This window comes from Sceloporus occidentalis, unplaced genomic scaffold (genome assembly GCF_023333645.1).
Source record: "Sceloporus occidentalis isolate IW3139 unplaced genomic scaffold, rSceOcc1.0.p SCAF_101, whole genome shotgun sequence".
Lineage (NCBI taxonomy): Eukaryota > Metazoa > Chordata > Lepidosauria > Squamata > Phrynosomatidae > Sceloporus > Sceloporus occidentalis.
Genome location: NW_028317081.1, coordinates 1,586,725 through 1,610,435, shown reverse-complemented (window position 1 = coordinate 1,610,435; position 23,711 = coordinate 1,586,725). Strand labels below are relative to the sequence as shown.

General features: G+C 40.6%; 2 protein-coding genes across 2 annotated transcripts in view; one reads left to right on the top strand and one right to left on the bottom strand.

Moving 5' to 3' along the window:
* Positions 1 to 794: 794 nt before the first annotated feature.
* On the bottom strand, positions 795 to 2,987 carry LOC149283782 (cytosolic carboxypeptidase 3-like). The gene has a single exon (XM_089497298.1). The coding sequence runs from the start codon at positions 2,985 to 2,987 to the stop codon at positions 795 to 797; it is 2,193 nt and encodes a 730-aa protein (XP_089353424.1).
* A 56-nt stretch (positions 2,988 to 3,043) lies between these two features.
* Positions 3,044 to 23,711, top strand: part of LOC149283781 (rapamycin-insensitive companion of mTOR-like) — a 34,177-nt gene continuing 13,509 nt past the window's right edge. Inside the window, exons 1-22 of the mRNA XM_089497297.1 lie at positions 3,044 to 3,131; positions 3,609 to 3,706; positions 8,920 to 8,984; positions 9,318 to 9,449; positions 9,764 to 9,827; positions 12,448 to 12,574; positions 13,674 to 13,843; positions 14,370 to 14,437; positions 16,082 to 16,149; positions 16,739 to 16,821; positions 17,383 to 17,470; positions 17,802 to 17,892; positions 18,228 to 18,294; positions 18,382 to 18,462; positions 19,434 to 19,534; positions 19,817 to 19,982; positions 20,197 to 20,298; positions 20,448 to 20,494; positions 20,668 to 20,803; positions 22,409 to 22,608; positions 22,909 to 23,035; positions 23,443 to 23,607. Coding sequence (XP_089353423.1) covers positions 3,044 to 3,131; positions 3,609 to 3,706; positions 8,920 to 8,984; positions 9,318 to 9,449; positions 9,764 to 9,827; positions 12,448 to 12,574; positions 13,674 to 13,843; positions 14,370 to 14,437; positions 16,082 to 16,149; positions 16,739 to 16,821; positions 17,383 to 17,470; positions 17,802 to 17,892; positions 18,228 to 18,294; positions 18,382 to 18,462; positions 19,434 to 19,534; positions 19,817 to 19,982; positions 20,197 to 20,298; positions 20,448 to 20,494; positions 20,668 to 20,803; positions 22,409 to 22,608; positions 22,909 to 23,035; positions 23,443 to 23,607 — 2,334 coding nt within the window. The remainder of the gene's footprint in view (positions 3,132 to 3,608; positions 3,707 to 8,919; positions 8,985 to 9,317; positions 9,450 to 9,763; positions 9,828 to 12,447; positions 12,575 to 13,673; positions 13,844 to 14,369; positions 14,438 to 16,081; positions 16,150 to 16,738; positions 16,822 to 17,382; positions 17,471 to 17,801; positions 17,893 to 18,227; positions 18,295 to 18,381; positions 18,463 to 19,433; positions 19,535 to 19,816; positions 19,983 to 20,196; positions 20,299 to 20,447; positions 20,495 to 20,667; positions 20,804 to 22,408; positions 22,609 to 22,908; positions 23,036 to 23,442; positions 23,608 to 23,711) is intronic.

Here is a 23,711-nt window from a genome sequence, read left to right as displayed (position 1 = left end):
GATATGTTTTGGCCACCGATATATTTGGGCATCCCTAGTGAACTCTTTGTTCCAATAAACTTCCTTTCTCTGCAGACATGGAGGCTGCCATTGCTGTCATTTATGTTAGATGTTTGGGTCCTTTTCCCTGCTCAAACACCACACTGAGCTGATTTCTTTATGGCAATGCTATTGAAGTCCATTACTCCATAGACTTTTCATTAGTGAAACTGTGCGGATGCATGATTAAGACAGTCTGTCTATTTACAACAGGCACTGTTATAAGAAATCAGGGTGTTTATCTAGTAGTTCGAGCTAACAGAACTAGAACACGCACAAATAGCTAATATGCAGCTGTATAAAAATATGTTATACAAAAAACAAAAACTGTCTGCGCAGACAGTTTTTGTTTTTTTGTATACATTGTACAGCCAATACACTGTTTTTGCAGCATGCTTACACCTGTTTAGTAGGCCTCGTATTATACATTTGTATTATTTGAGCCTGAGACTAGCTTAGCGCACCGACATTTTTTCTTTTCCCTGTTTAATAATATATTATGCAAGAACTACAATTGTTAAAACACAGCATCATATTAAGTTTTTATGAACTTTATTAACAGCCTAAGTAGATAATCTTAACTAATACTAACTGGCAATAACGAACTAATGTTAATTCTCATTTCCATGTACAATGACGGTTGAGGGTTGGCCTGTAGACCGCAAGTGCGTACCTTCCTGGGTCACTGGCAAACAACCGGTGATCGGGTCATTGGAAATTTAGTTCGTCTTTTTGTTTTTTTATTCCTCCCCCATTTACAGCCATCTCCGCTTTAGAGTTTGTGGTGTGGGGAGTTTCCTTTGTTGTAATGAGCTCTCCTTGGCATTAAAAACCAGGTTAACAATTGAGACCTTCTTCCGGCTGGGATCTTGGTGGGACTGACCACTCTGAATTTTAGGAAGATTGGCCTTAGCAGTTTGGGACACCTTCTCTTGGGCGTAAGTCTTTTGTGGAGGACCCATTGGCTTGGCGAGTGCGCTCAAACATTTATCCACGGTGATGAGCTGCTTCCTCCTTACGGTGTCATCTTTGTCCTGCAAGCACTGTTTTGTGTCCTTTGAGGCAGTTCTTTCGTTCACCGACTTGAGTACCTTCTTTTTGGGCATCACCTTATTAGCTGGGCCCTGATGGCCAGGGGCCCCGTCGGAATCTGAGCTATCCGATTCATCAGTGCTGTCATCCAGATCAGGCAGGTGTAAAAATGATCTGGTTGCACTGCTGTGGCGTCGGCCTTTACTCTGCTTCAAGATCTCCTCCGCTTCCGCCCTTTTCTTTGGATCGCAATACTCCAACAATGTAGTGCAGAAATGATGTCCCACGGACTCCAGGTCTTTGGTGCTAAAATGGGTCCCACATCTTTTTCCCAGCGTGGATCCACAGTACGTAGACTCCATAGTGTAGCTATTATTCACCCCCATTTTCCACACAGCCACGCGGCCTGTGCCCTCCTTGCTTTTCTTCACTTTAAACTTGCAGTCTACATAGGAAAACTTTTCTGGACAGTTCTTGGCAAACATGAGTGGGAAAACCCGCTCGCCAAAGTTGTCCACTGCAGACTGACCACGTTTGGCAGAGCAGCCATATATAAAGGTGTTCTGTTTTCTGCTGTGCCCGTGAAGATCACAATACAAGAGGACCTTCCGTTCATCCTTTACACGCTGGATCATGTTGCGGGTAAACCATATTGATGGAGCAGACTCCTTCAACTTGCTCTTATATAACCGGTTTAAGTCCTGACCGGCAAGAGAGCAGCGGTTGTTTCCCACAATCACTCCATCTGGATTCAGCATGGGCACAACCTTAAAGACAAAGGTGTCTCGCAGGCGACAGGCATCTTTATGGGAACTCAGAATAAAATCCAAGAACCCTTTCATTACCCATGAGCTGTTGGTCTCTCCCGGATGAACTCTGGCTGTTACAATAACAGCTTTTTTCTTCCTCCATTCTGTGGCTGTGGTGGTAGGGTTTGTGATGGTCAACTCGTACACCCTGTTACCAGCTAAGGACTGGCAGAGTACCCGGATGTTGCAGTACTTGGTCTTTTTTGGGTCTTTGGTGATCCTGGCCAAGTAGTCCTGAAGGTTAGAATAGGTGTACGGGTAGCTGTATGCAAAATAGCAGGTGTCCATGTCATGTGGGAACATGAAGGTCCATGAAACAGAATAGTAGGAACTCTCGTATGGCCTCAAGTTGTTATTGTAGTACTTGATGTCGTCACCAACTCTGTGCCAGCCAATGCGGCGGGTTTTGGCTTCCGTTTCAGAATACATGAGGGGCCGCATGCCTTGGCTGTAAAGGCTATCGGGCTTCCTGAAGTTGACAATAGTGAAGCGATATGGCACGTTGGCTCGTGTGTTTGTCACTCTGAAGTAAAACCACTGAGTGTGACGCTCGGTGTACAGGTCGGTACGGAGAGTTATCTGGTAGTCATATTCACCAGTCTGGACTACCTTCTGGAGATTCCCACTCTCAAAACGTGCTTCAAAAGCCAACGTGTTCCCAAGGTCTCTGCAGCTCTCAGGTATAACATCCTTCAAGGGGCAATTCCCCCCTGCTTTTGAGGCTGTGTAGCAGGGTTCCTTGTCCCCTTTATTTGCTAGATAGACCACCCTGCCTGCCGTGGAACAGACACATGGTGATTCTTTCTTTCGCCCAGTGGCCTGGTACATGGGCTCTGGAATGGAGGGACTCCAGTTGATATGTTGAACTTTCTCCTGGAGCACCTCACATTCTTCAGGCCATCTCGGCAGTTGATGAAAGCTGTCAGATGGCACCCCATAGAGATCCCGTCGTCCCTTTAGTCGGGCAGATCGATTGACAGACCGGTCATCCGACATAGTCTGGGGGATCCTTTTGATAGGGGGCTTGTAAAGGTTTTTTCCTTCAATCGCAAGATGGGTCATCTTGCCTTTTGTGGACTCCACGCTCGGTGGGTCTCTACGTCGCATTTTGGCCTTGTACAGAGGCTCTGGAATAGAGAGACTTCACTTTGGGACCCCTCACAATGCCCCTCAGATACGCCTCCTTCCCGTTGAGGATCCGCTTCCTTCTCCTCCCTCAGACACTCCTTTCTGCTGCCTCTGCTGCTTTCAGTGTGATGTCACAATGTAGCGGTCACAACGTAACCATGGCAACCTAAAGGTTGATGTACACATTCTTGTGTGTGTATGTGTTTATATATATATATATATATATATATATATATATATATATATATATATAAAAATGTATTATAGTGTGTGGTTAACCGTCTTCTGCCAAGCATTTACCTAGATGGATTCTACAGACCCTCCCATTCATTTGGAAACTGGGGCACATGAAAAGGTTTTAAAAATAGAAAATACAATCTGATCAATAAATGGATATTTATGCTCTCGAATTAACATCCCTTTGCTGCCATTTCAAATTTTTTTTTAATCTCAACTGAATCTTGTTTTTTTTAATGCATTATGCAGGCCTTTGCCCAGCAATAAACTGCCTTTTTTGAGGTATGTTCTGGCTAAAAATACTATTCTCGTGTATAGTTAATAAATCCTTTGTAATGTAACCGCTTTTTTTGTTTGTTACAGAACCTAGTGATAACTTGAGAGAAATACTACAAAATGTGGCCAAACTTCATGGAGTCTCCAACATGCGAAAGCTGGGCCATCTGAACAATTTTATTAAGGTAAATATCTTGTTTTCCTTTTCCATAATGTTCTATGAATTGTGCTTAAATCTGTTTATCCCACTGAATTGTAAAGATGGGTTATCTAGTAGAAACCAGCTGAAGTAAAAATGTGTACTTTATGTGATTTTATATATATCTATATCTCCCATAATGTATTGGTGTGAAAGCTTTCAAGCTATCAGAGTATATATGAAACTTCCTGTAGCCAGTAAATACAGTGAAAACGTATTCAGACCCCTCACCGGTTCTCTCGCATTACTGAATTATACCAAGCAGCTCCGTCCTACTGAAATGTATTGGATTGGAAAGAGATTAATGTTCATGTTAAATAATAGTCTGTAAACCAGTTGATTTATTTTAATTTTTAAATGGTTGGTTAGTTAAGAAGATGGAAAAAACAATAACTATCTATCTAGTGAATTTAGGCTGTTAGGAAATATCATTTTATCCAACATGAAAATATCTGGGTTACAAATGAATTATATTACGGTAAACCCACAGTGTTAGTTTTTATTTTACTTGTGAACGTTACAAACATTCAGAGTGGAAGCTGTTTGCTGAGGTGCGCTTCCATTTTTCTGAAACACTTAAAGGGCAAGTCCCATGGAGAGAGAACCATTTTCTCCGTGAGCGTTAAATGCAGTCCGTGCTGCAGTTTCTCCTTGTAGAGGCTCGTGCCCCTTTAAGTGCCAGTTGTGGGCTGAATGCTCAGCGACTGGTTTGCAGTAAGGGGCATGTTATGTAACTGTGACGCTTGGAATTAAAGGAATAAGTGTCTGACATGGATGACCTTATTCTGAGATGCCATAGTCTGTTCACATCTCGTAGGTCACTGTTTGATCACCGCTTTGTTGGATATTCTTCTTGGCTGTACGTGGCGTTTGCTGGTTTTCTGTTTCAAAGAAATGTTACATCTCTGCTTATCTCTTCTTTCCTTTGGTTTTATTCGATGTTTTTGTTTGTGGTTCTGTAGAAAGATATCTGCTTAGTCATTTAAAGCTTTCAGTATAAGCCAGCTCTGCCAGCGAGAAAACTTTAAAAGTTGATGTGGTTTATAAGCTATCTTTGCAACTGTGTATTTCTGTAAGCTGTTACTCTGTACGCCATCCTAGTGGTAAGTAACGAGCCGGGAGGTTGTCGACCTACCTTTTTATATTAATACAGTCATGACACCATTGTGGCATCTGTAGATCAAGGGTGTCTTCAAAGCAATTTGTTACTTTCCCTGACCTGGTTCAGTTCGGTGATTGTGCGGCTAGTCATGAACTACAAGTGTTATCTTTATCCCGGGCTTAAGCCTCGTCCGCTGCTACATCTGGGAAGACATAACATTTACTACCCATAAACTAGAGTCTAATTACGGCATGCACAGCTGGTTTTATTGTATCCAAAGTTAACAAGCTGCTGGATGTCTATATGTGACCTTACACATCTACTTCTGGAACCTGATCGCCCCGGAGTGATGAAGTGTAGACACCTAGAGATTCCTCCTGCATGGTTGACGGCGTTTCTAGCACTTTTATATCTCAAATCCGTTCTGTCTAGCTCTGTGTATGTGGTGCACCACTGCTGATGGTACTTCTGGACATCAGAAATAAAAGAAAAAAAAAAGCAGCGTTTCATCAGCTACGATAGATAATAAACTGATAATAAAAAACTATTACAGTAGTTTCAGTTTTATTGTGGTATTAATATATTTGTTGTTAGTCTAGTCTGTGATCGCAGTGAGGAGAAGGAGAGTGTTTAAAGCTTAAAGCAAAGAGGAAAATGTTGTTAATTTATAAGACGCAGAAATGCCTAATTTATATTAGAACAGCAATATCGTATCTTAACAGACTGATCTGTCTTGGCCACCGGTAAATTGATGTAAATGGAGTTTTGTCCAAAACAGACGGAATATCCAGGAGTCTCCTGGTGGCGAATCTCATTTGCCCGTCTTATTTGTGTTGTAGATTTGGTTTAAGATTTCCAGCTTTCCTTTTAAAGATGCAGTTGTCCGGGCACTATGACTTCGGAAAACCCGTGCTTGGTGTATAACGGCTCTACGGCCTTGTATGAAATACATCTCTGTTAGCGATGTTGTTCATTACGAGGGCTCTGGCTGGAAGAAGTGAAACTGGTTTGGTTTCCACCTAAGTGGGTGAACAACAAGTGATGGATGCTGCGGAGTAGCCAGAATGCCGATGACGTCAGTCGTTTTCATACCAAAGCCTTAGTCATTTCTGAAGAGATTGTAGAATTCCAGGCTGCTGAGCGTGTTCTGTGCAGCTGCCGTCCCATCCCTTGGCATACGTCCCATCCCTTGGCATACGTCCCATCCCTTGGCATACGTCCCATCCCTTGGCATACGTCCCACCCCTTGGCATACGTCCCACCCGGGACCCTTTCATTTAATGCTATATTTAGTATATATTAGCACATTCTCGCCGCTGTCTAAAAGCACATCAATTATGCTGTATCCTTAGCCTCGTACTTCTGAGTTGTGTAATGACACTTGGCAATGCAAATGTAAAATCTTCTCAAAGCATTGCTTGCTAAAGTGCCCTATTACCCAGACACTGTATATTAATAAATAGGGAAATAATTATTTCAGCATCTTTTTTTCTGCAACAAGTATCAAAAACGTACTAATTGCTTCTCCGATGGCATAATATGAACGCCAGTAAAGTTATAGATGATCTGCTATGGCAAACAGTACAAAGTGCCATGACAACAATGTTACAGCCTCAGAAGAGATCTGCAATGTATCATTTCTACAATGTAACACCATTCATACTGTTTCCTGGCCTCGGTGGTACGCCACAAGTACCCTTTTAATTCATGTTCTCATGTGTTTATTAGCAGCTGTTTACACCAAGTTACAGGAAAGAGGGATATGTTCAAGATTCTTACATGAAAGACCACGACTGTAATGTTTTAAACTTTGTTTCTTTCACAATTTAGTGTAAAAAGTTACTTGAATTCTTGACTGAATACATTGCGTTGGCATTTGCCGTTAGTCGGGTATGTTCTTTCGCTGTAGGCTCATTTGAGCGTGGACCTCTGTTTTTATTAAAGTCCAAATTGTTATATAATGCATGATTTATGTCCTGTGTTTACTTGTTCTACAGCGCTGCCTCTTTCATACGATTCACAAGGCTTTTCACGCGGTCTCATGGTGAACATTATTAGATGGTCTGCGTTTGGCTAGAGAAGGTGTTTTGGTGCTTAAGCAGCACAGAAACCTAAAATAAAGATCTCCAGGGTAGCAAAAAATAGTAATTTTGTACTTGGCTGGACACGATGGCATGCCAAACCTCATGCATGGGTATACCACTTAATATGTCTGTCTGTAAATACCCCCTCCGATAAGCATGTAATGTACAGCAGCATGGTTGAACTGAAGATGGGAGCTTGCAATGGATCAAGTCCACAGTGCTAGCTCAATAATACTTACATGTCGTCCTGTAGCTTGTGAACAGGGCCCTATTCACCTGATGCTCGTCTTAGTCTTTAATTCTAGTTTTCCAAGACCCTGTCAGTGTAAGAAGTGCGGCGGAAATTGTTGGCCGTTAATTGTAACTCCTGGCATACGCCGAGCAGCTTCGCTGCCTTTTCGCACCGTGTCATTGTCTGACCCGCCAGTTTTTGCGCAGAAGACCGTCTCGTTGTAGGAGACCCAGGCCCTGCAGCTGTAGTATTTAATAGCTGAGCTTCGTATTTACTCACCCTTGAACGTAGTCAATAAGTAGCTACCACAGACTTAATTAACCCCAGCGCTTTGATCTTTGGTCTAGAATATATCCATAGGTTCCAGAAATACACCTTATTGATATCTCTGAGTTACTTACTGTCTTTGTGTTTTATGGATGACTAGAATAAAAACACTTACGTTGGGGGTAGCGAGTTTTAAATGGCCTCTGCGATTTATACCACTTGTAATCGTTATGCAGTAAAAGCTGGTTTTAGCCATGCAAGCAGCTCGGACTATTTCCTAATTCTAGACCTCCTTAGACAAGGAATAGAAACTCTTTTTAGTCCAGTGGAACATTTATTATAATTGTTTATTACACTGTCTGGTGGGTCAGCTGAATTCTACATTAAGAAACGTAATTGAAGACCCGACTGATCCCCAGACCGGAGCCTGGTGTCATCGCCATGCTTTGGGGGAACCTCTCCCTCTTACTGATCTGCGTTCCTGCCCCATCTGGCAAGTGATTCAGTTGAGTGAGCAGACTTTTAACCAGGCTTTTAAACACACTTGTTTTTAATTTTGGGGCATACTCATTTTGTAAGTAAGGTAACTACCGGTGTGCTAAGTGGGTTATGATAACTTGAAGAGCGGGAAAATGGTTTGCTTACGTCCCACTTTCCTCACATGCTGTAAATCTAGTATTTACTAAAGTTGAGCATCTCCTTTCCCAGTCAGACTTGAAGGGGCCTCAATAACCATCGTGGACATCGGATACCTTTATACATAAACCATCTATTGTTAAAGATAAATAAAGCTGCATTTAATGGCTTTTTAGGCAATATGTGGTCTGCATATTTATTTTTAATGGGTGCAGTGTTCTGATTTATCGGGGGCTTCCAGGTCACAAGTACTAGCGTCAAAAATAGAGGATAATGAGTAGGTACTTGCATCAAATACACAGTTAAACAGGAACTCCCATCAGGAAAAAAAATATTTTCCATGGAGTATAAAACCAGTGCTGAATATGGAAATGTAGACCGGCATTGACAAAAACCTGGTTTTATCTACTTTGTTTCAATAAAATAATCTGAAGACCTGGTGGATGCCGTTGTCAGTCTTGATGTTTTGGGTGACTTTCCCGGCTCAAACACCACACTGAGCGGATGCTTTATGGCGATGCTAATGAAGTCTGTCCTTTAGTTAGTATCCTATGCTTGTAAGAATAGGTATGTAGTGATGGGGTGGGCCCTTCTATTTTCTGCATTAGTTTCAGTTTTAGGGCATGGATCTGAGCCCATGGCATCTTGTCTTTAGTCTGCGGTGCTACCTTTTTGTGGAAGAGGAATAAACCTTGTTGCGTTTTTGTTTATTTTGTAACTTCATGCTGTTGGAACTTAATTACCTAAATCACTTATTTTTCTGGCTTTTGAATAGGAGTGTCGGAATTTTATTCCTGGAGTTATTTTTTTCTCTGGTAAGTGAACCTACTGACATGTCTGTTTATGGTTTCTAAAAAGTATAATGTTTTCTTTTCCAGCTTCTATGCAAAGTTGGCCACAGCGAAGAAAAATTAGGTTTTATGTACGAACACATAATTATTTGGTAAGTGCCGCAATCTATCATCTATTGATCAGCCTCCCGACCCCTTGGATGGCCGCCACCTTCAGTAGTGCCTGCTGGACGCTGTAGTTTGTCTTGCAATTAGCTTTCCCTTGTATCAAAAACTGCATTTAAGTACAAATATTCTTGCCACTTTATGCCACCCCACATTTAAATGTTTAATCGTAAACAAGTGCCATTAGTATTATAATATATTGTTAACCCCTTTGTGACAAAGGTTGTTCTCTCACCTCTCAGTACATATATGAAGTATATTTAAAAACCCTTTTGATTGTGGATGTTATAAATTGTTTTCTTTTTTTCTCTTATTTTCAGTTTGCGATTAGCTTTGTTAAATGAAGCGAAGGAAGTGCGAGCTGCTGGACTCAGGGCCCTGCGCTACCTTATCAGAGATTCCAGTATTTTAGAGAAGGTGCTAATGTTGAAAGTAGACTACTTAATAGCAAGGTATGTATTAATGTTATTTGGTGGCAAATTTGGTTTAAACATTCATTGCAATTATGTATTTGTCTGTGTCATGCCCTGTCCACTGTGTGAAATATATGTACGGTATTACCACGGCCACGTTTTGGCTGTTATCTGGGATTGACAAAGGTTCCATGCAGCTGAAACGCAAGGGTTTCACACTAAAGGAGTTCCTAAATCACTTGTTTGTCATAGACCCTCCATCTTTTGTTAGCCATAAACTCCTCCCTTACTAAATATAAAACTGTGTGTGAGTATCTATGGATATCTGTATAATTACTGTGTTTTGTACCCAGGTGCATAGATATACAGCAGAGTAATGAAGTAGAAAGGACACAAGCTCTTCGACTAGTCCGAAAGGTATATTACATTTTATTTTATGAAGATGGACCTGCATTGAGCCTTGAATTTGTGAATGATTTCTGTGTTTTACAAGATGTTTCAGCATTATTGGGGAAATTCGGAGTACGTTTGGCTCTTATTTTCTCTGAGTATCTTGTTAGCATTGCTGAATTCCCCTGGCATTCTTTCGCGCCTCCTCTGTTGCGTTACCATCCAAGTGCTTTCTGCCCCGGGCTGTGTTCACAGCTAAACACATCCTTGGCGAACTCTTTTGCCAACTGAATATTCTTAAATTCCAAAAGTCCTATAAAGCTGTGCTAAGAATGCCTCTTAGGATCTACTGGCACATCCTGACTTTATTTCCCACAAAGAGAAAAGGGGAAAAAAATAATGAAATATAAGCAAAAAGAAAGATGTTCTAAAGCATTAGGAATAAAACAAATATTTGACAGTTTCTTTTTAAATTCATAACACAACAAAGGCGCAAATCCATCAAGTTCAACTTTGCTGTCGAGAATCACAGCGGTCTTCTGCCTTCTGCCCGTTGTGTCCAGAGCAGTTCGGTATATTTCACAGATGCACGATAGCCCAACAGCTTGTCTTTCATCATAACGTGCAACTCATCTTTGGGATGAAATGCGCTACAATAATAAAAGGGAATCAATTTGTGAAATATGTTAAAAGGCGTTCTTGAAGACGTCTGTGCCGACATAGGCTTGAAATTTATATTTCAGAGTAACAGACTGAAATGAACACGGTAGGCACTGGCGTTTATTCACTGCTGTTTATTATGGAGGGCCATCCTGGACAAGTTTCTCCTGCAGTGCGCTGGCCCTGTATAATGCATAAGCCAATCGGTGAAGTGGGCTTTGACAAAATCTTACTGTTTCTAACTATTCAATATACAGGACCTGCCGTGCCGCTACCTTTCATAATGAATAACGACATTGGTGAATTGAACATTGGCAATCATAGTGAATACTCTGCTGTACCGTCATAGAGGATGCGGCAGTTTGTTGTAATAGAATACACTATATGCCTCCGATGGGTCTTGGTTGCAAGTCATTACTGGCCGTACCGGAGACATAACTGCGTTCCATCCGTGCGGCATGACTGGAACTCCACAAACACATTCACCCAAACAGAACTTTGCTCCTTGTGTAACCCGGTCATTCCCTATGTGTTTGCGTGTCCCCGGGTGACCTCTGCTCTCGATCCAGTATAGATCACATATATTCTTGGGGTGTATGAATAGCTGTGCCAGATTACCAAACCCTTTAATGTAAGCAATGCATTCTAATTAAAGCAAATAGCAGTATTGTATAGATGTATAATGATCTCTGTATAGTTCCTATACCTGCCTCTACCTCAGCGTAGACATCGAACATTTCCTGCATGAACACAGAATTATTAACCTGAACTCGAAGAGTTTTTTTTTTTTTGTTTTGTTTTTTTTTTCTTTTATCCTTGATGTCCACGAAAAGTTGTTTTGACGGCTGCCAAATAATCGTAATTTTGGGGAATGGTTATTGACATTCAGGGGCTGAGGTTTATCAGTGTAATGAACTAAGAGTTCAAGTGTCACCTAAAGTGTCCTCTTATTTAAATGACTCCCGGTGTGATGCGAAGGGACGACTCTTCATAAGCATCAGTACCTCCAAACTAACACGCTGCTGGTCTTGAGGTCTGTATGGAAGGTAGACGTTTCAGATTATGTATTTTACGCTGCGGGTTTAAACACGCTAAAATATGCTTTCTCACTCTATTTGCAGAAGTGGCAATCGGTGCAAAGCTTTATTTTGAAGAAACATTGAAGTGAAATGTTTGAATGCACGTTGGGATTTATCTTTTACTGACTTTTTTTTTTGTTATGGGTTACTCTGTTGGTTTGAAACAGTCATTACGGAAACCAATAATTGCTCAGTTATGGAGAACTCGTATATGTGATTTCCTGCATTCTTTGTAGATCAGAAGGATTTGGATTAGAAGGTCCGGGTTTAATTCTCTACCAAGTACTCGGTTGCTTGCGCTGGGGAAGTCGCCTGAAATAACGCAACTGACAGCCTCCCGTTTATAGGACCAGAAATCGATAAAAGCTTGTTCTTTGTCCGTGGACAGAGCCCCAGCTATAGAGGCTGTGACGGCTTGGTGCCCCCTCTGTAGTGTTAATAGGCTGATTGGGGAGATTACAGATGTTCTCTTAACCGTCCCATTGAGGTGCTGTACACCATGGGGCAGGGGGGCCGGTTGCAGCCACCCTAGATTGGGATAAATTGTTGCCTATTGTATGTTGCTCTACATTTTATGTTCAAGGTGAAAAATTTTCCTTTACAGGACTTCCTATACAGAGCCTGTAAGGAAAACTATTTTATGGTATTCCATACAGCTTTACACCAGTCCCCTCCTAGACTGATCAAATATACCTTTGGGGATTTCTTCTGCTAAATAGATATGAGATGCATGCGTTATTCAGGGTATTTGAGAGCCACTTGACCATGGATTTGTTTTATCATTTACAGTTGTGTCCTTAGTATATAAGAATATATCTATTTTTTTTCTTCTAATATGTGCTGGGTGATTGTATATGCCTTACAGGTCTTACGTTGTAGTTGCATAATCCTTTATTTGTGTTTTTCAGATGATTACTGTGAATGCTTCCTTATTTCCTAGCTCTATAACCAGTTCCTTGATAGCAGTGGGAAACGATGGTCTTCAGGAGAGAGACAGGCTGGTCCGAGCATGCATTGCAATTATCTGTGAGCTAAGTAAGTGATGTTCATGGTTTAATTACATTGAGCTGAAGGTGGTTTGCAAGGTTGCCATTTAAGTTCTCTGTCTCTTAGCCATAGCTTTTTTAGTCCATACATTGTACATGTATGTTCCTCATACAGCAATTCCTCCTTCGTTGTAGAAATTTCCACACTTTCTAGCGTGGGTTTTTTTTTTTTACTTGGGACCTGCCTGGATGCATTTGACGGCTTGTATCTGTTGACCAGATCTCCTATAGACCAGCCATAGTGTTCCTACGTATGTCTCTATATTCAAATGTAATGTAAAGAAGTTTTACATTGAAAGGGTGGTAGATAAATGGAATATATTCCCGTCATAAGTGATCGAGGCTAATACAGTGAGGGGATTTAAACATGCATCCGATAGGAGTTAAGGTGTCCTGAATCTAAGACAATACCAGCATTTTTAAAGAGAAGTTAAAGTGCATAAGTGCCTTAAATTTTAACCTTAGCTGTTAATCACGTTGCATGATATGGTACAAAATTTGGGAATTTTAGCATATTTCAGGATATACCAAATCAAAGCAACAATTTTATTTTTTCCCCAGTAAAATTTCCATTCCATCCTTTACTAAATTGATCCAGTATGTGTAGTAGTATATGTCCACAACGTATTGAAGGATAGATGTGAAAATACACATTTAATGCCTAGAACGGCATGTTATGAAACCCCCATAGTGGGTTTAGGCTCCAAAGGCACTCGTCCTCGTTCGGTTATGAGTTAAGTCATCCTTGTTCGGTTCATAAGAGCTCAGGTGCCATTTCTTGTATTAAAACATACAGATATTTATAGTTGTGTGTGTGTATATTTCTGCGGTGGGGTTTTGGACAGGTGTATCACCACCATGAGCGATCGTAGCATGTACGCAGGGATTAGACCCCCCCCCAGTGCTGACAGTGATGGCTACAGAGCCTAAACCTTTCCTCAAGTACCCCATGGACCAGAACATGAATAACTAATGCACTCCCAGAGGCTTGAGAAACTGACCCCATTGTTATGGATGAAAGCAGATTTGGAGACCTTCATGATTGTTTCTATCCATTAAATACTAAAATGTCTGGTCGCTTGTCCCAGTGCTTCAGAACCCAGAGTTGGTGGCGCTCCGAGGCGGACTCAGTACTATCCTGAAAAATGTCATTGACTGTCAATTAAGTCGAATCAATGAAGCACTCATCACCACAGTGTTGCATTTGCTTAATCACCCCAAGACCCGACAGTACGTGCGAGCTGATGTAGAATTAGAGGTAAGGATATTTGTTTCTAAGAATTTCAGTGTAATTGCCAAACTGTTGTGTATTCCCCTTTTTAAGATAAAATAAACTCTAAAACTACATTTTATTTCTCTATGAAAACAATATTTTCTTGTAAAACTTTACATTAACCAACTTGTCTGTTTTCTGTTGTCTCTCTGTCAGAGTAATCTGATCCCAGCTCTTAACGTTTAAAAAGATCTTAATTTTAAAAATGATTACTGTTGTGATATTAATACATTGTGGAGGAGAACTATTAATTAATAAATAATAAATTCAAAAAAGCTTCAAATGACCATAAAGTTGATCCAAATAAGTAAAAAGTGTAACGACCGGGTTGTTGGGGCTTTTTGTAATTCTCTGCTGGTTAATATTTTACACTTTTTTGATGAGAATGTTTGTTTCTTTTCCATATTTCTTGTGATTTAAAGTTTATGTGATGCTAAAATGCAAAGTGTGAAACTGTGAAGATAAAACTGTAATTTTTTAATCATGTGCTTTTGTACAATTTATTTTTTAGCAAATTCTTGCACCGTACACAGATTTCCACTACAGACATAATCCAGACACGGCAGAAGGGCAGCTCAAGTAAGTGCGATTACGTAATGTAAATAAAAGCTAATAATATGTTTTTAATTAGTCATGATATAATTATGTATTTTAAGAGAGCCCCACCTGTCCTTAACTCCTCTGTGACAGAGGGGCTTACTCCCTAAGTGACCCGCGCCTTTTTGCTATTTTATCATATCTTTGTTACCTTGTCAAAATTCAAAAAAGTTTGCAATTTTAATTAGGATTTCTGGTCCCACTAATAACCCCCCCCCCCCCTATTTTTATTTATTTTATTTTTTTTTACTTCTTACACTTTGTGACCAGAATTGCCTTTAAGGTCCTTAAAGAGCTCTTGAGACTGGATGGTACCCTTTTTTTTATCTTTTATTTTTTATATTTTTAAAACCGTGTCTGCAGAGAATGCCCAAAATGCGTTCTCTGAGAATCTCATGTAATTGGCTCCTGCTGACAAGTGGGACCCCAGACTGTAAAATCAAAGGGGGTTCTCTTACGGCCTTGGGCACCTAGGGCTTGTTTCAGAGGACGCAATAGTACATCAGATAACGCGTGGGGGTTAAAATATATATATTGTCAGTCGTGATATTTTAGTGACTTCCTCTGCTAAATCACCACACTGAGCCTTATTCTAACAGTGAACAATGAAGTATCTTCCTGTCTGGACTTTCATTAGAGTGTGTCCAACTGATTGATTAAGACTGAGCCATTCTTTTATTTACTACAGGCAATATGATAAGCGATCAATGTTTGTCTAGTGGATTGGACTAAGATAACAGAGCCAAAACACGGACAAATGGATAATATGCTGCTGCCTGAAGGCATATTATGGGGGGAAAAAATACAACTGATTAAAAAAGAATTATTGTAGTAATTAAAAGCATTGTCTGGCATTCCCCTTTAATGAGAGAGGGGGGCCATCAACTTAACGAAGACACAGCAGTTTAGCTAAATGTGAAACAGCCGTTACAGTCACACCACCCGGCGTCTCACGTTTGCTTCACTTTGGATTACAGAGATTCTGGTTTTAGTAACTGTAAGGAAAGGTTTGAACTTTGTGGTGGTTTGAAATCTTTGATCACATAACTCAGCTGCTGGGTGTATTCTGTGTAAAACACTGCGATGGAATCTCTTCTGGAGATTCTCTGCCACCCGCTTACCTCGATCTCACAAGAACATGACATCCAGGTCAGGACCAGACAGCTTTTAAGGACTCCTTTAATCACCCAACACATTTCTCAGCGATGCATCGCATTAATCCCAATAGTGTAACCCTCCGGTGTCTGCCGTCTTTCAGCCGCAGTGTGCCATTTATTTTATTCTGCTTCGTGTTAGCATCTAGGTCGCCTTCTAACACATACAATGCTGTAGAATCAGGCGATACGTTCCAGAACCTGACCAGCGCAATCAAGAAAGAATTAAGCTAAAAGTTTCTGTTCAGGGTTTGGATCAAGTCTAGTTATCCACAGAGATTTAGAGCACAGGTTTGTGCAGGGACACAGAAACGGACTCACAGGATCAGTAAGTAATGGCGTTCTTATATCTGATACCAGTCAGACTTTGTAATACCGCTGTATCTGGAATCTGGTTACAGCTCACTTTTATTTTCTAAGATGTGTAATTTATCTTGCAAAGAGCTGATGCTTTCAATGATTTCTCCGTCAGGGAGGACAGAGAGGCCCGGTTCCAAGCAAGCAAACTGGGGATTGTGGCCGCCTTCCGATCGTGGGCAGGTAAGGGGCATTATTTCACATCTTACTACAATTTGTCCTTCAGTTGAGCTTAAGGAGCAAAGAAGAACAAGAAAGCTTTACAACAATATGAAGATCAAGCAAGGCCTTGATATGACACAAGGGTTAGACCGTTTCATTTTAGAATACTGTAAGACACTACTGGAAAGGTTTAGCTTTTTATAGCAAATGTGATCTTCGGTCACAGTTATCGTTAAGGTATCTCTCAGAATGATAGTGGATTTACTCTCACATATACATTTTTAGCATCATCCTTTGCTTTTGTGATTGTCAAATACTGCTAAGATTTGTTAGTTTTCCATTATGGATTCACACCGCTGCAATCAGCTTGTATTTTATGTATAGACATCGAGAGTCTTGTGAAAGACTTGAGTGACCTTCCTTAAGGCAATATCTGTGTCGTGATGACTCGGAGCAGAAACAGACTAACAGGTTCATAGGTGGACCAATGAGGCGCTGAAAGATTACGAAATGTTTACACATAGACACACTACTTTAAATGAGTAAATCTCTTATACAATGGTGTATTGATTTCAGGGTTTGAAATATGTGTAATTATGTGCTCTTGCAGGTATAATTAGCTTATGCAAGCCTGGAAACGCTGGGATCCAGTCTCTCATCGGGGTACTTTGTATACCAAACATGGAGATACGGGTAAGTGAAAATATATACATGTGTATGAATCATTTTGTTCTGTGATATGAAGTATTCCAGGTGTTCTACAAGCACTGGGTGGATTTGCTAGACCAGGAGGTTGCAGGAGACTCGAACATTTCAGCTCCTGCTCTTCCTTAATGCATTACAATGTTCCAACCCCAGGGAGCTTTTCTCGCAATAAGAGCTGTGCTGACCCTGCGTTATGTATAGTTAAATCAGGGTAATCTCCCTGCATTACCTATGCGTTAACCAGAAGGATCTCGCTTGGGTTGGCCTTCATAATGCATTGTGACGCCAAGCAATTAAGCGTTCATCTCACCTGAAAACTGGTTAAAACATCCTGTAACCTGTTGCCACCCTTTGTGTAATAAAGTCCAGCCTTTTCAAAAGATTGCCGCTCATCATCATGGTGGCACTCTTTAGTGAGCTCCAGTAATGTATCCTCCTGGTAGTGTAGGTTCAAACCTCTCCAGACATTTAGACCCGCTGCTCTATACGTGGCTGAGTAAGCGTTGCCTGTTTTCTATTAATTTGTTTATTCTGATTTGTTGTGTGCAGCGAGGTCTTCTTGAGGTACTGTATGAAATTTTCCGCCTCCCGCTTCCTGTTGTTACGAAGGACTTTATAGAGGCTCTCTTAAGTGTAGGTAAGTGATGCCAACCGACAGAGGAACTCTTCTTCAGGTCTTGACCCTGAATCCCATGAGCACTATTTTCAGTTACACCGCTGGCCCTCTTTTTGTGCTAATATAACTAGTGTATGGTTATGGGGATGACTTCCCTGGGTATGCGTTACATTGAGATATGATTGAGTTACAGGGAATGAACTAAGGAATCCGTGATATCCCTACTGTAACGAACATTGATTTCATTCATAAAACTGCATCCAGGCCATGATTTTTTAGGTCTTACAGCACGTAGGAATATATGGAGACTGTATGGATCACATGGGTCTTACCCACTCTCTTGTTTTTTTAGAACCCAGTCGATTTCAGGAAAGCTGGAGGCTTTCTGATGGGTTCGTAACGGCAGAGGCTAAAACAATTCTTCCGCACAGAGCACGCTCCAGGTAATACAGCACCCTAAATGACTTTGTATGAAGATACATGGAATGCTATTATTTCTTGCTTTGCTTATAATATGTTCCTTCCAGCAAGCAACCATTCTCAGCCTGCAGTTGAGTAAAAAGTCACATCAAATATTATGGAGCTGGTGCAACGCTTTTTTGTTTGCTTGTTTTTTTTTTTTTCTTTCTTGGGAGGGTTCTTTTGAACTTGTCTGCAACTTTTATGATTGTTTTGCAGAAAAAGTGGCTGGATAGATTGGTGTCTTCTTAAAAAATTAAGTCTAGATTGCTTAGATTGAGCGTTTTGGCCTTTAATGTGAATATTTTATGTTTTCCAGACCTGACCTTATTGACAACTATCTAGCTTTGGTACTCTCTGCTTTCATTACAAACGGTTTGTTGGAGGTGAGGTTAAAGCGTATATGGAAATTTTAGCCTTATCCGAAAACTTTTCCGTGTGAATTATGTTACCAAAGTCTGATCTTTCCTCAGGGTCTGGTCGAGGTCATCACCAGCAGTGATGATGATGTCTCTGTCAGGGCAACAATCATGCTTGGGGAACTTTTGCAAATGGTATGTCCAGCTTTAGTTTTTGGATCTTGTTTCTTGCTGTCCAATTTTTCCATCTCTACCAGGTCCCCCAAAAAACCAATTAATCTATGTGGTCCATTCTGTAAGCCTCAGATTCTAGTTACCAGATGAGCTAGCTGCAATTCACAGGATCTCCCTGGTCTGGAGCATCTGCAATATGTGCAGAGTCACTATATGGGGAGGCTTCACGCCTCAATGTCCGTAACGCTGTGTCTGGTATGTGGCCCAGCTGTGCGAAACACACCTAAGGGTTTGTAGTGAGATCATTCAGAATGCAAATGCCCCCGGGGGTTGTCTGTGAATGTTCTTCCCATTTGACTTGGCAGGGGCCCAGACATTGAATGCAGCCACTGACCTGATCCAAGATTCACCTTAGTGGAAACACTTTAGAGGATACCCATCAGCCTGCTGCTCAGAATTAAGTGCTATAAATTTACATGGGCAGATGAATTTGTCACTGAATCTGATATTGAATATATCTATCATATATCATATCATATATATGAAGAACATAATTGATTTTAAGCGAGATCTAATATTAAGCATGCAAATCATACAGCTGTGACGTATCCAATAAAAACTTGGAACTACGCAGTTTTGTGGCATAAATAATTCAGACCGTACAGAATATTTATAGCTGTGAACATTTTTCAGCAAACAAACCTTGATCACGGAGTGTCAGCGTGTGGTAGGATTCATGCAACATATAAATCTCAAGACATGCAGCTTGGAAGGAATAAACATGCATTTTTATGTTGTTTTGTCCATATGCACCTTCGTTTGTAGTTTCATAAGATAACTTTTTAATTAAAAAAAGATAAATTATACTGTCACTTTTATTAGTCATTATTGTTTTAGGCTTGGCAAGGACCCGAAGATTATTATGCATCTGTAAACTGCTTGTGGTTGAATGAGTACTTCAATTCCCTTTTTTGTGTCTCTCTAATCCACAGGCAAACACAATCCTTCCTCATTCGCACAGTCATCACTTACACTGCTTACCAACGCTAATGAACATGGCGGCATCTTTTGATATACCGATTGAAAAAAGGCTGTAAGTATCATAAGTTATCTCCTTGAAATCAGGTGTGGCGTGGCATGTATTAATGTTCAGTAGAACTAACCAGACTTAGTTTGGTTAGGTGAAAGTCCTTTTGTTATTGATGTCAGTGTCATTAACCCAACATCAAATGCCTTGGTTGGGAGTAAAAAGTATTCTCAGTGACAGCTGGTCATGCGCAGCAGCCTGATACATCACCTCCAAAGGCCACTGAGTTTTCTATGTAGTTATGGCAAAAAACGGGTTAACTTGTAATTGCCAATTCTCTTATTTCAGACGGGCCAGTGCTGCTTTAAATTGTTTAAAACGCTTCCACGAAATGAAGAAACGAGGTCCAAAGCCACACAGTCTGTATTTGGATCACATTGTGCAGAAAGCGATTACTACGCACCAAAAAAGGGATCAGCATCAACGTATTCAGAAAGATATATTTATTCTGAAGGTAGGAGCTTAGAGATGACCGTTTGAAGCAGTTTTGTTTTTTTTCTTGATTTTGTATCATACATACCCCTTTTTTTTTTTTTTATAACTGGCTTTCATGGTTTACATTTTTCCATTATTGTCTATTTTTTGTGGCTTAATACTGTTATTTAGCTTGACAACCTTTATAAATTATTGTTCATATTTAACCTGTAATCGTTTCTTCTATGACAAAGGACACAGAAGAAGCTTTGGTGACAAACCTAAGAGACAGCCAAGTGCTTAACCATAAAGAAAACCTGAAGTGGAATTGGAACCTCATAGGGACCATACTCAAGGTGAGTCATCTGTCTCCTTGGCACACGGCATATAACATTACAGACCCTTTTAAATCAAAAAAATTCTCGTGTATTGCATGAGTAATTGAAAGCTGCATACGATTTCTTGGTAGAAAGTTAACATTTATTCATTTTTATTTTTTTTGCAGTGGCCTAATGTAAACTTGAAGAATTATAAAGATGAACAGCTGCAAAGGTATAACCACATTAGTTACACACTGTAATATAACACTACAAACACACACACTGTATACACGGTTTTATTTACAACGCTATGAAATAAGCCACTGTCGTTTCTATGTTGGTGTTTTTATAATGTTTTTCTTTTCTTTTTTTACATTGCCTTTTCATTATTTTTGGAATATTTAGGTTTGTTCGGCGGCTCCTTTACTTTTATAAACCAAGCAGCAAACTCTATGCCAATCTAGATCTGGACTTTAACAAGGCGAAGCAGCTGACTGTCGTGGGATGCCAGTTTACCGAGTTTTTGTTGGAATCTGAAGAGGTGAGAGCATTTTTAAAGCCACATTTGAATTTTCTCTTTTTGACCTTATATATAAATATACACATACTATATGGACACCTGACCTTTACACCAACAGGGATTTTTATGACATTGCATTCTAAATACATAGACATTAATATGAAGTTGGTTCTGTGGGGATTTGTGCCCACTCATCCAGAGCATTTATGAGGTCAGGAACTGATGTTGGATGAGAAAGCCCGGCTCGCCATCTCCGTACCAGTTCATCACAAAGCTGTTCGATGGGGTTGAGGTCGGATCTCTGTGCGGCCGCTCAAGTTCTTCCACACCAAACTCATCTAATCATGTCTTTATGGACCCTGCTTTGTGTACTGGGGATTACTAATTCTGGAATAGAAAAGGGTCTTACCCAAACTACTCCCATAAAGTTGGAATCATAGCATTGTCCAAAATGTCTTTGTATGCTGAAGCGTTAAGATTTCCCTTCACTGAAAGTAAGAGGGCCAACCCCTGAAAAACAGCCCCAGACCAGTATCCTTCCTCCACCAAACTTTACACAATGCAGTCAGGCAGGTAACGTTCTCCGGCCATCCGGCAAACTCAAACCCACCCATCAGACTGCTGTAATCCTTCACTCCACAGGACACTTTTCCGTTGCTCCAGAGCCCAGTGGCGGCGTGCTTTACATCACCCGATCTGGCGCTTGGCATTGTACTTGGTGCTGTGAGGCTTGCATGCAGCTGCTCGGCCGTGGAAACCCATTCCATGAAGCGCCCGCCGCACAGTTTTTGTGCTGATATTAATGCCAGTAGAGGTTTGGAACTCTTCAGTTGTGGAGTCAGCTGAGTCTTAGTGACACTGAGTGTTATGCTCCATGTGCCTTCAGCACTCTGTGACCCCTCTCTGTGACTTTATGTGGTCTTTCGCCACATATGACTGAAATATCTAGCAGGGATGGAATTTCACGAACTGACTTATTGCAAAGGTGGCATCGTATCACAGTACCACGTTTGAATTCACCAAGGGCTTCAGAACGACCCATGTTCTTTCACAAATGTCTGTAAATGCAGACTGCATGGCTAGGTGCTTGATTTTATACACCTGTGGTAATGGGTCTGGTTGAGACATCTGAATTCAATAATTAAGAGGTGTGTCCCAAAGTCATCGGCACACATGAGTTTTATATGTAAACATGTGAATTGCTGGGCAAATAACACAATGGTTTCCTTTGGGCTGTATGTACAGGGTAGTATTGGAGAACAAACTTTTGGCTCTGGAAGGTTTCATCTCCCTCCCCGGTTCATTAGACAAGCCATTGGATAACTTTATACTCTACATTCACTCGGTGTTTATCGCTCATGCATGTGATCAATAAGCAGACAAGCAAAACCGTGAAACAAGTAGACCTGTGTTTTATTGTATTGGTAACTCAACTGCATTGTGTTACTTGCAAAATATCTATCACAATTAACGTAGTGAGTGAACTGCCACATTTTTCCCCTCTATATAACAGGCACCTCTACACTGTCACGTTTACCAGGAACACAAAATAGCATGTTGTGGTGTTTGCCCTGTACGCACGTTTTCCTGACCATGTGTATTTTTGTAACTGTTGCCTCCATTCAGGACGGACAGAATTACTTAGAAGAACTTGTCAAGGACATTGTACAGTGGTTAGGCGCGTCTTCTGGGATGAAACCAGAACGGAGTCTTCAGAACAATGGTCTTCAAAACACACTGAGCCAGTACTACTTTCTGTTTATTGGCACTCTGTCCTGCCATCCGCATGGTGTCAAGATGCTTGAGAAATGCAACGTGTTTCAATGGTAAGTCATGATGCTATGTGTGATCCATTAGTATAGGCCAGGTTTAATCGGTGGAAATAGCATATGATTACATCGCAAGAACCGCTTGACCAACGACTGCTGTAGAACTGGTTCCCTTGTATTTTAATGTAGCTCGAAGTCTATGGGTTGTCTATATCTAGCTAGTAGATGGTCCTCTCACCATGACTCTTGTCGCCTCATTCATTTGAAGGCAGCATCTCGTTTTGGATTTGGTATTGTTTGACTATGTGGGTTCAAGGGGCGCCATTTTGTTTATGTTTATGTTTTCATTTATTACAGTCTTCTTAATCTTTGCTCGCTTAAAAACCAAGACCACTTGTTAAAGCTAGCCGTCTCCAGTCTGGATTACAGCCGAGATGGACTGGCAAGAGTTATTCTTTCAAAAACTTTAACTTCATCTGCTGATGTAAGTTTATTTGTTGTAAAGTCAATGACATAATAAGATTCTATTTTAACCAATTCTTTTTTTGAATATCTTAATATTTGTTATTTTGTACCTGTGCTGAGCAGATATAGCATCAAACCTGGGGGTAACCATTGGGGGGTAGAAGCTAAGATGTGGCCCCAACTAGGCCAGTATGTAATACATTTCTCAAAACTTACGAGATATGTTTTCCAAAACCATATCTATTCAACTTGTTTAACAAATACAATGCAATCTTTTTAAATGCATTGAAGTGCCAACTAGAGTACATAAGGGTGTTCTACACATGAACCCAGTCATGGTGTCTTACATGTTCATTGTATAAGTGCTTGAAGGTAAATAGCAGAAATATCCAGCCCTTTGTTCACTATCTCTTTCTTTGTGCGCAGAGCTGTCGCTTATACGCCACAAAGCATCTGCGGGTTCTGCTGAGAGCCAACGTGGAGTTTTTCAGTAACTGGGGGATTGAGTTATTGGTGACTCAGCTTCATGACAAAAACAAAAACATTTCCACCGAAGCTCTGGACATCTTGGATGAGGCATGTGAAGACAAGGTCGGTTGACTTTTTCATATTTGGATGGCACGATAGATAATGGGTTGAGGATGAAGATACACTTGTTCTGAATTTATTTAACAATGATTTTTTTGTTTTTGTTT

What these genes read in the sequence shown, in the direction of transcription:
- LOC149283782 (XM_089497298.1), bottom strand. Translation starts at nt 2,987, where the DNA reads ATGCGACGTAGAGACCCACCGAGCGTGGAGTCCACAAAAGGCAAGATG.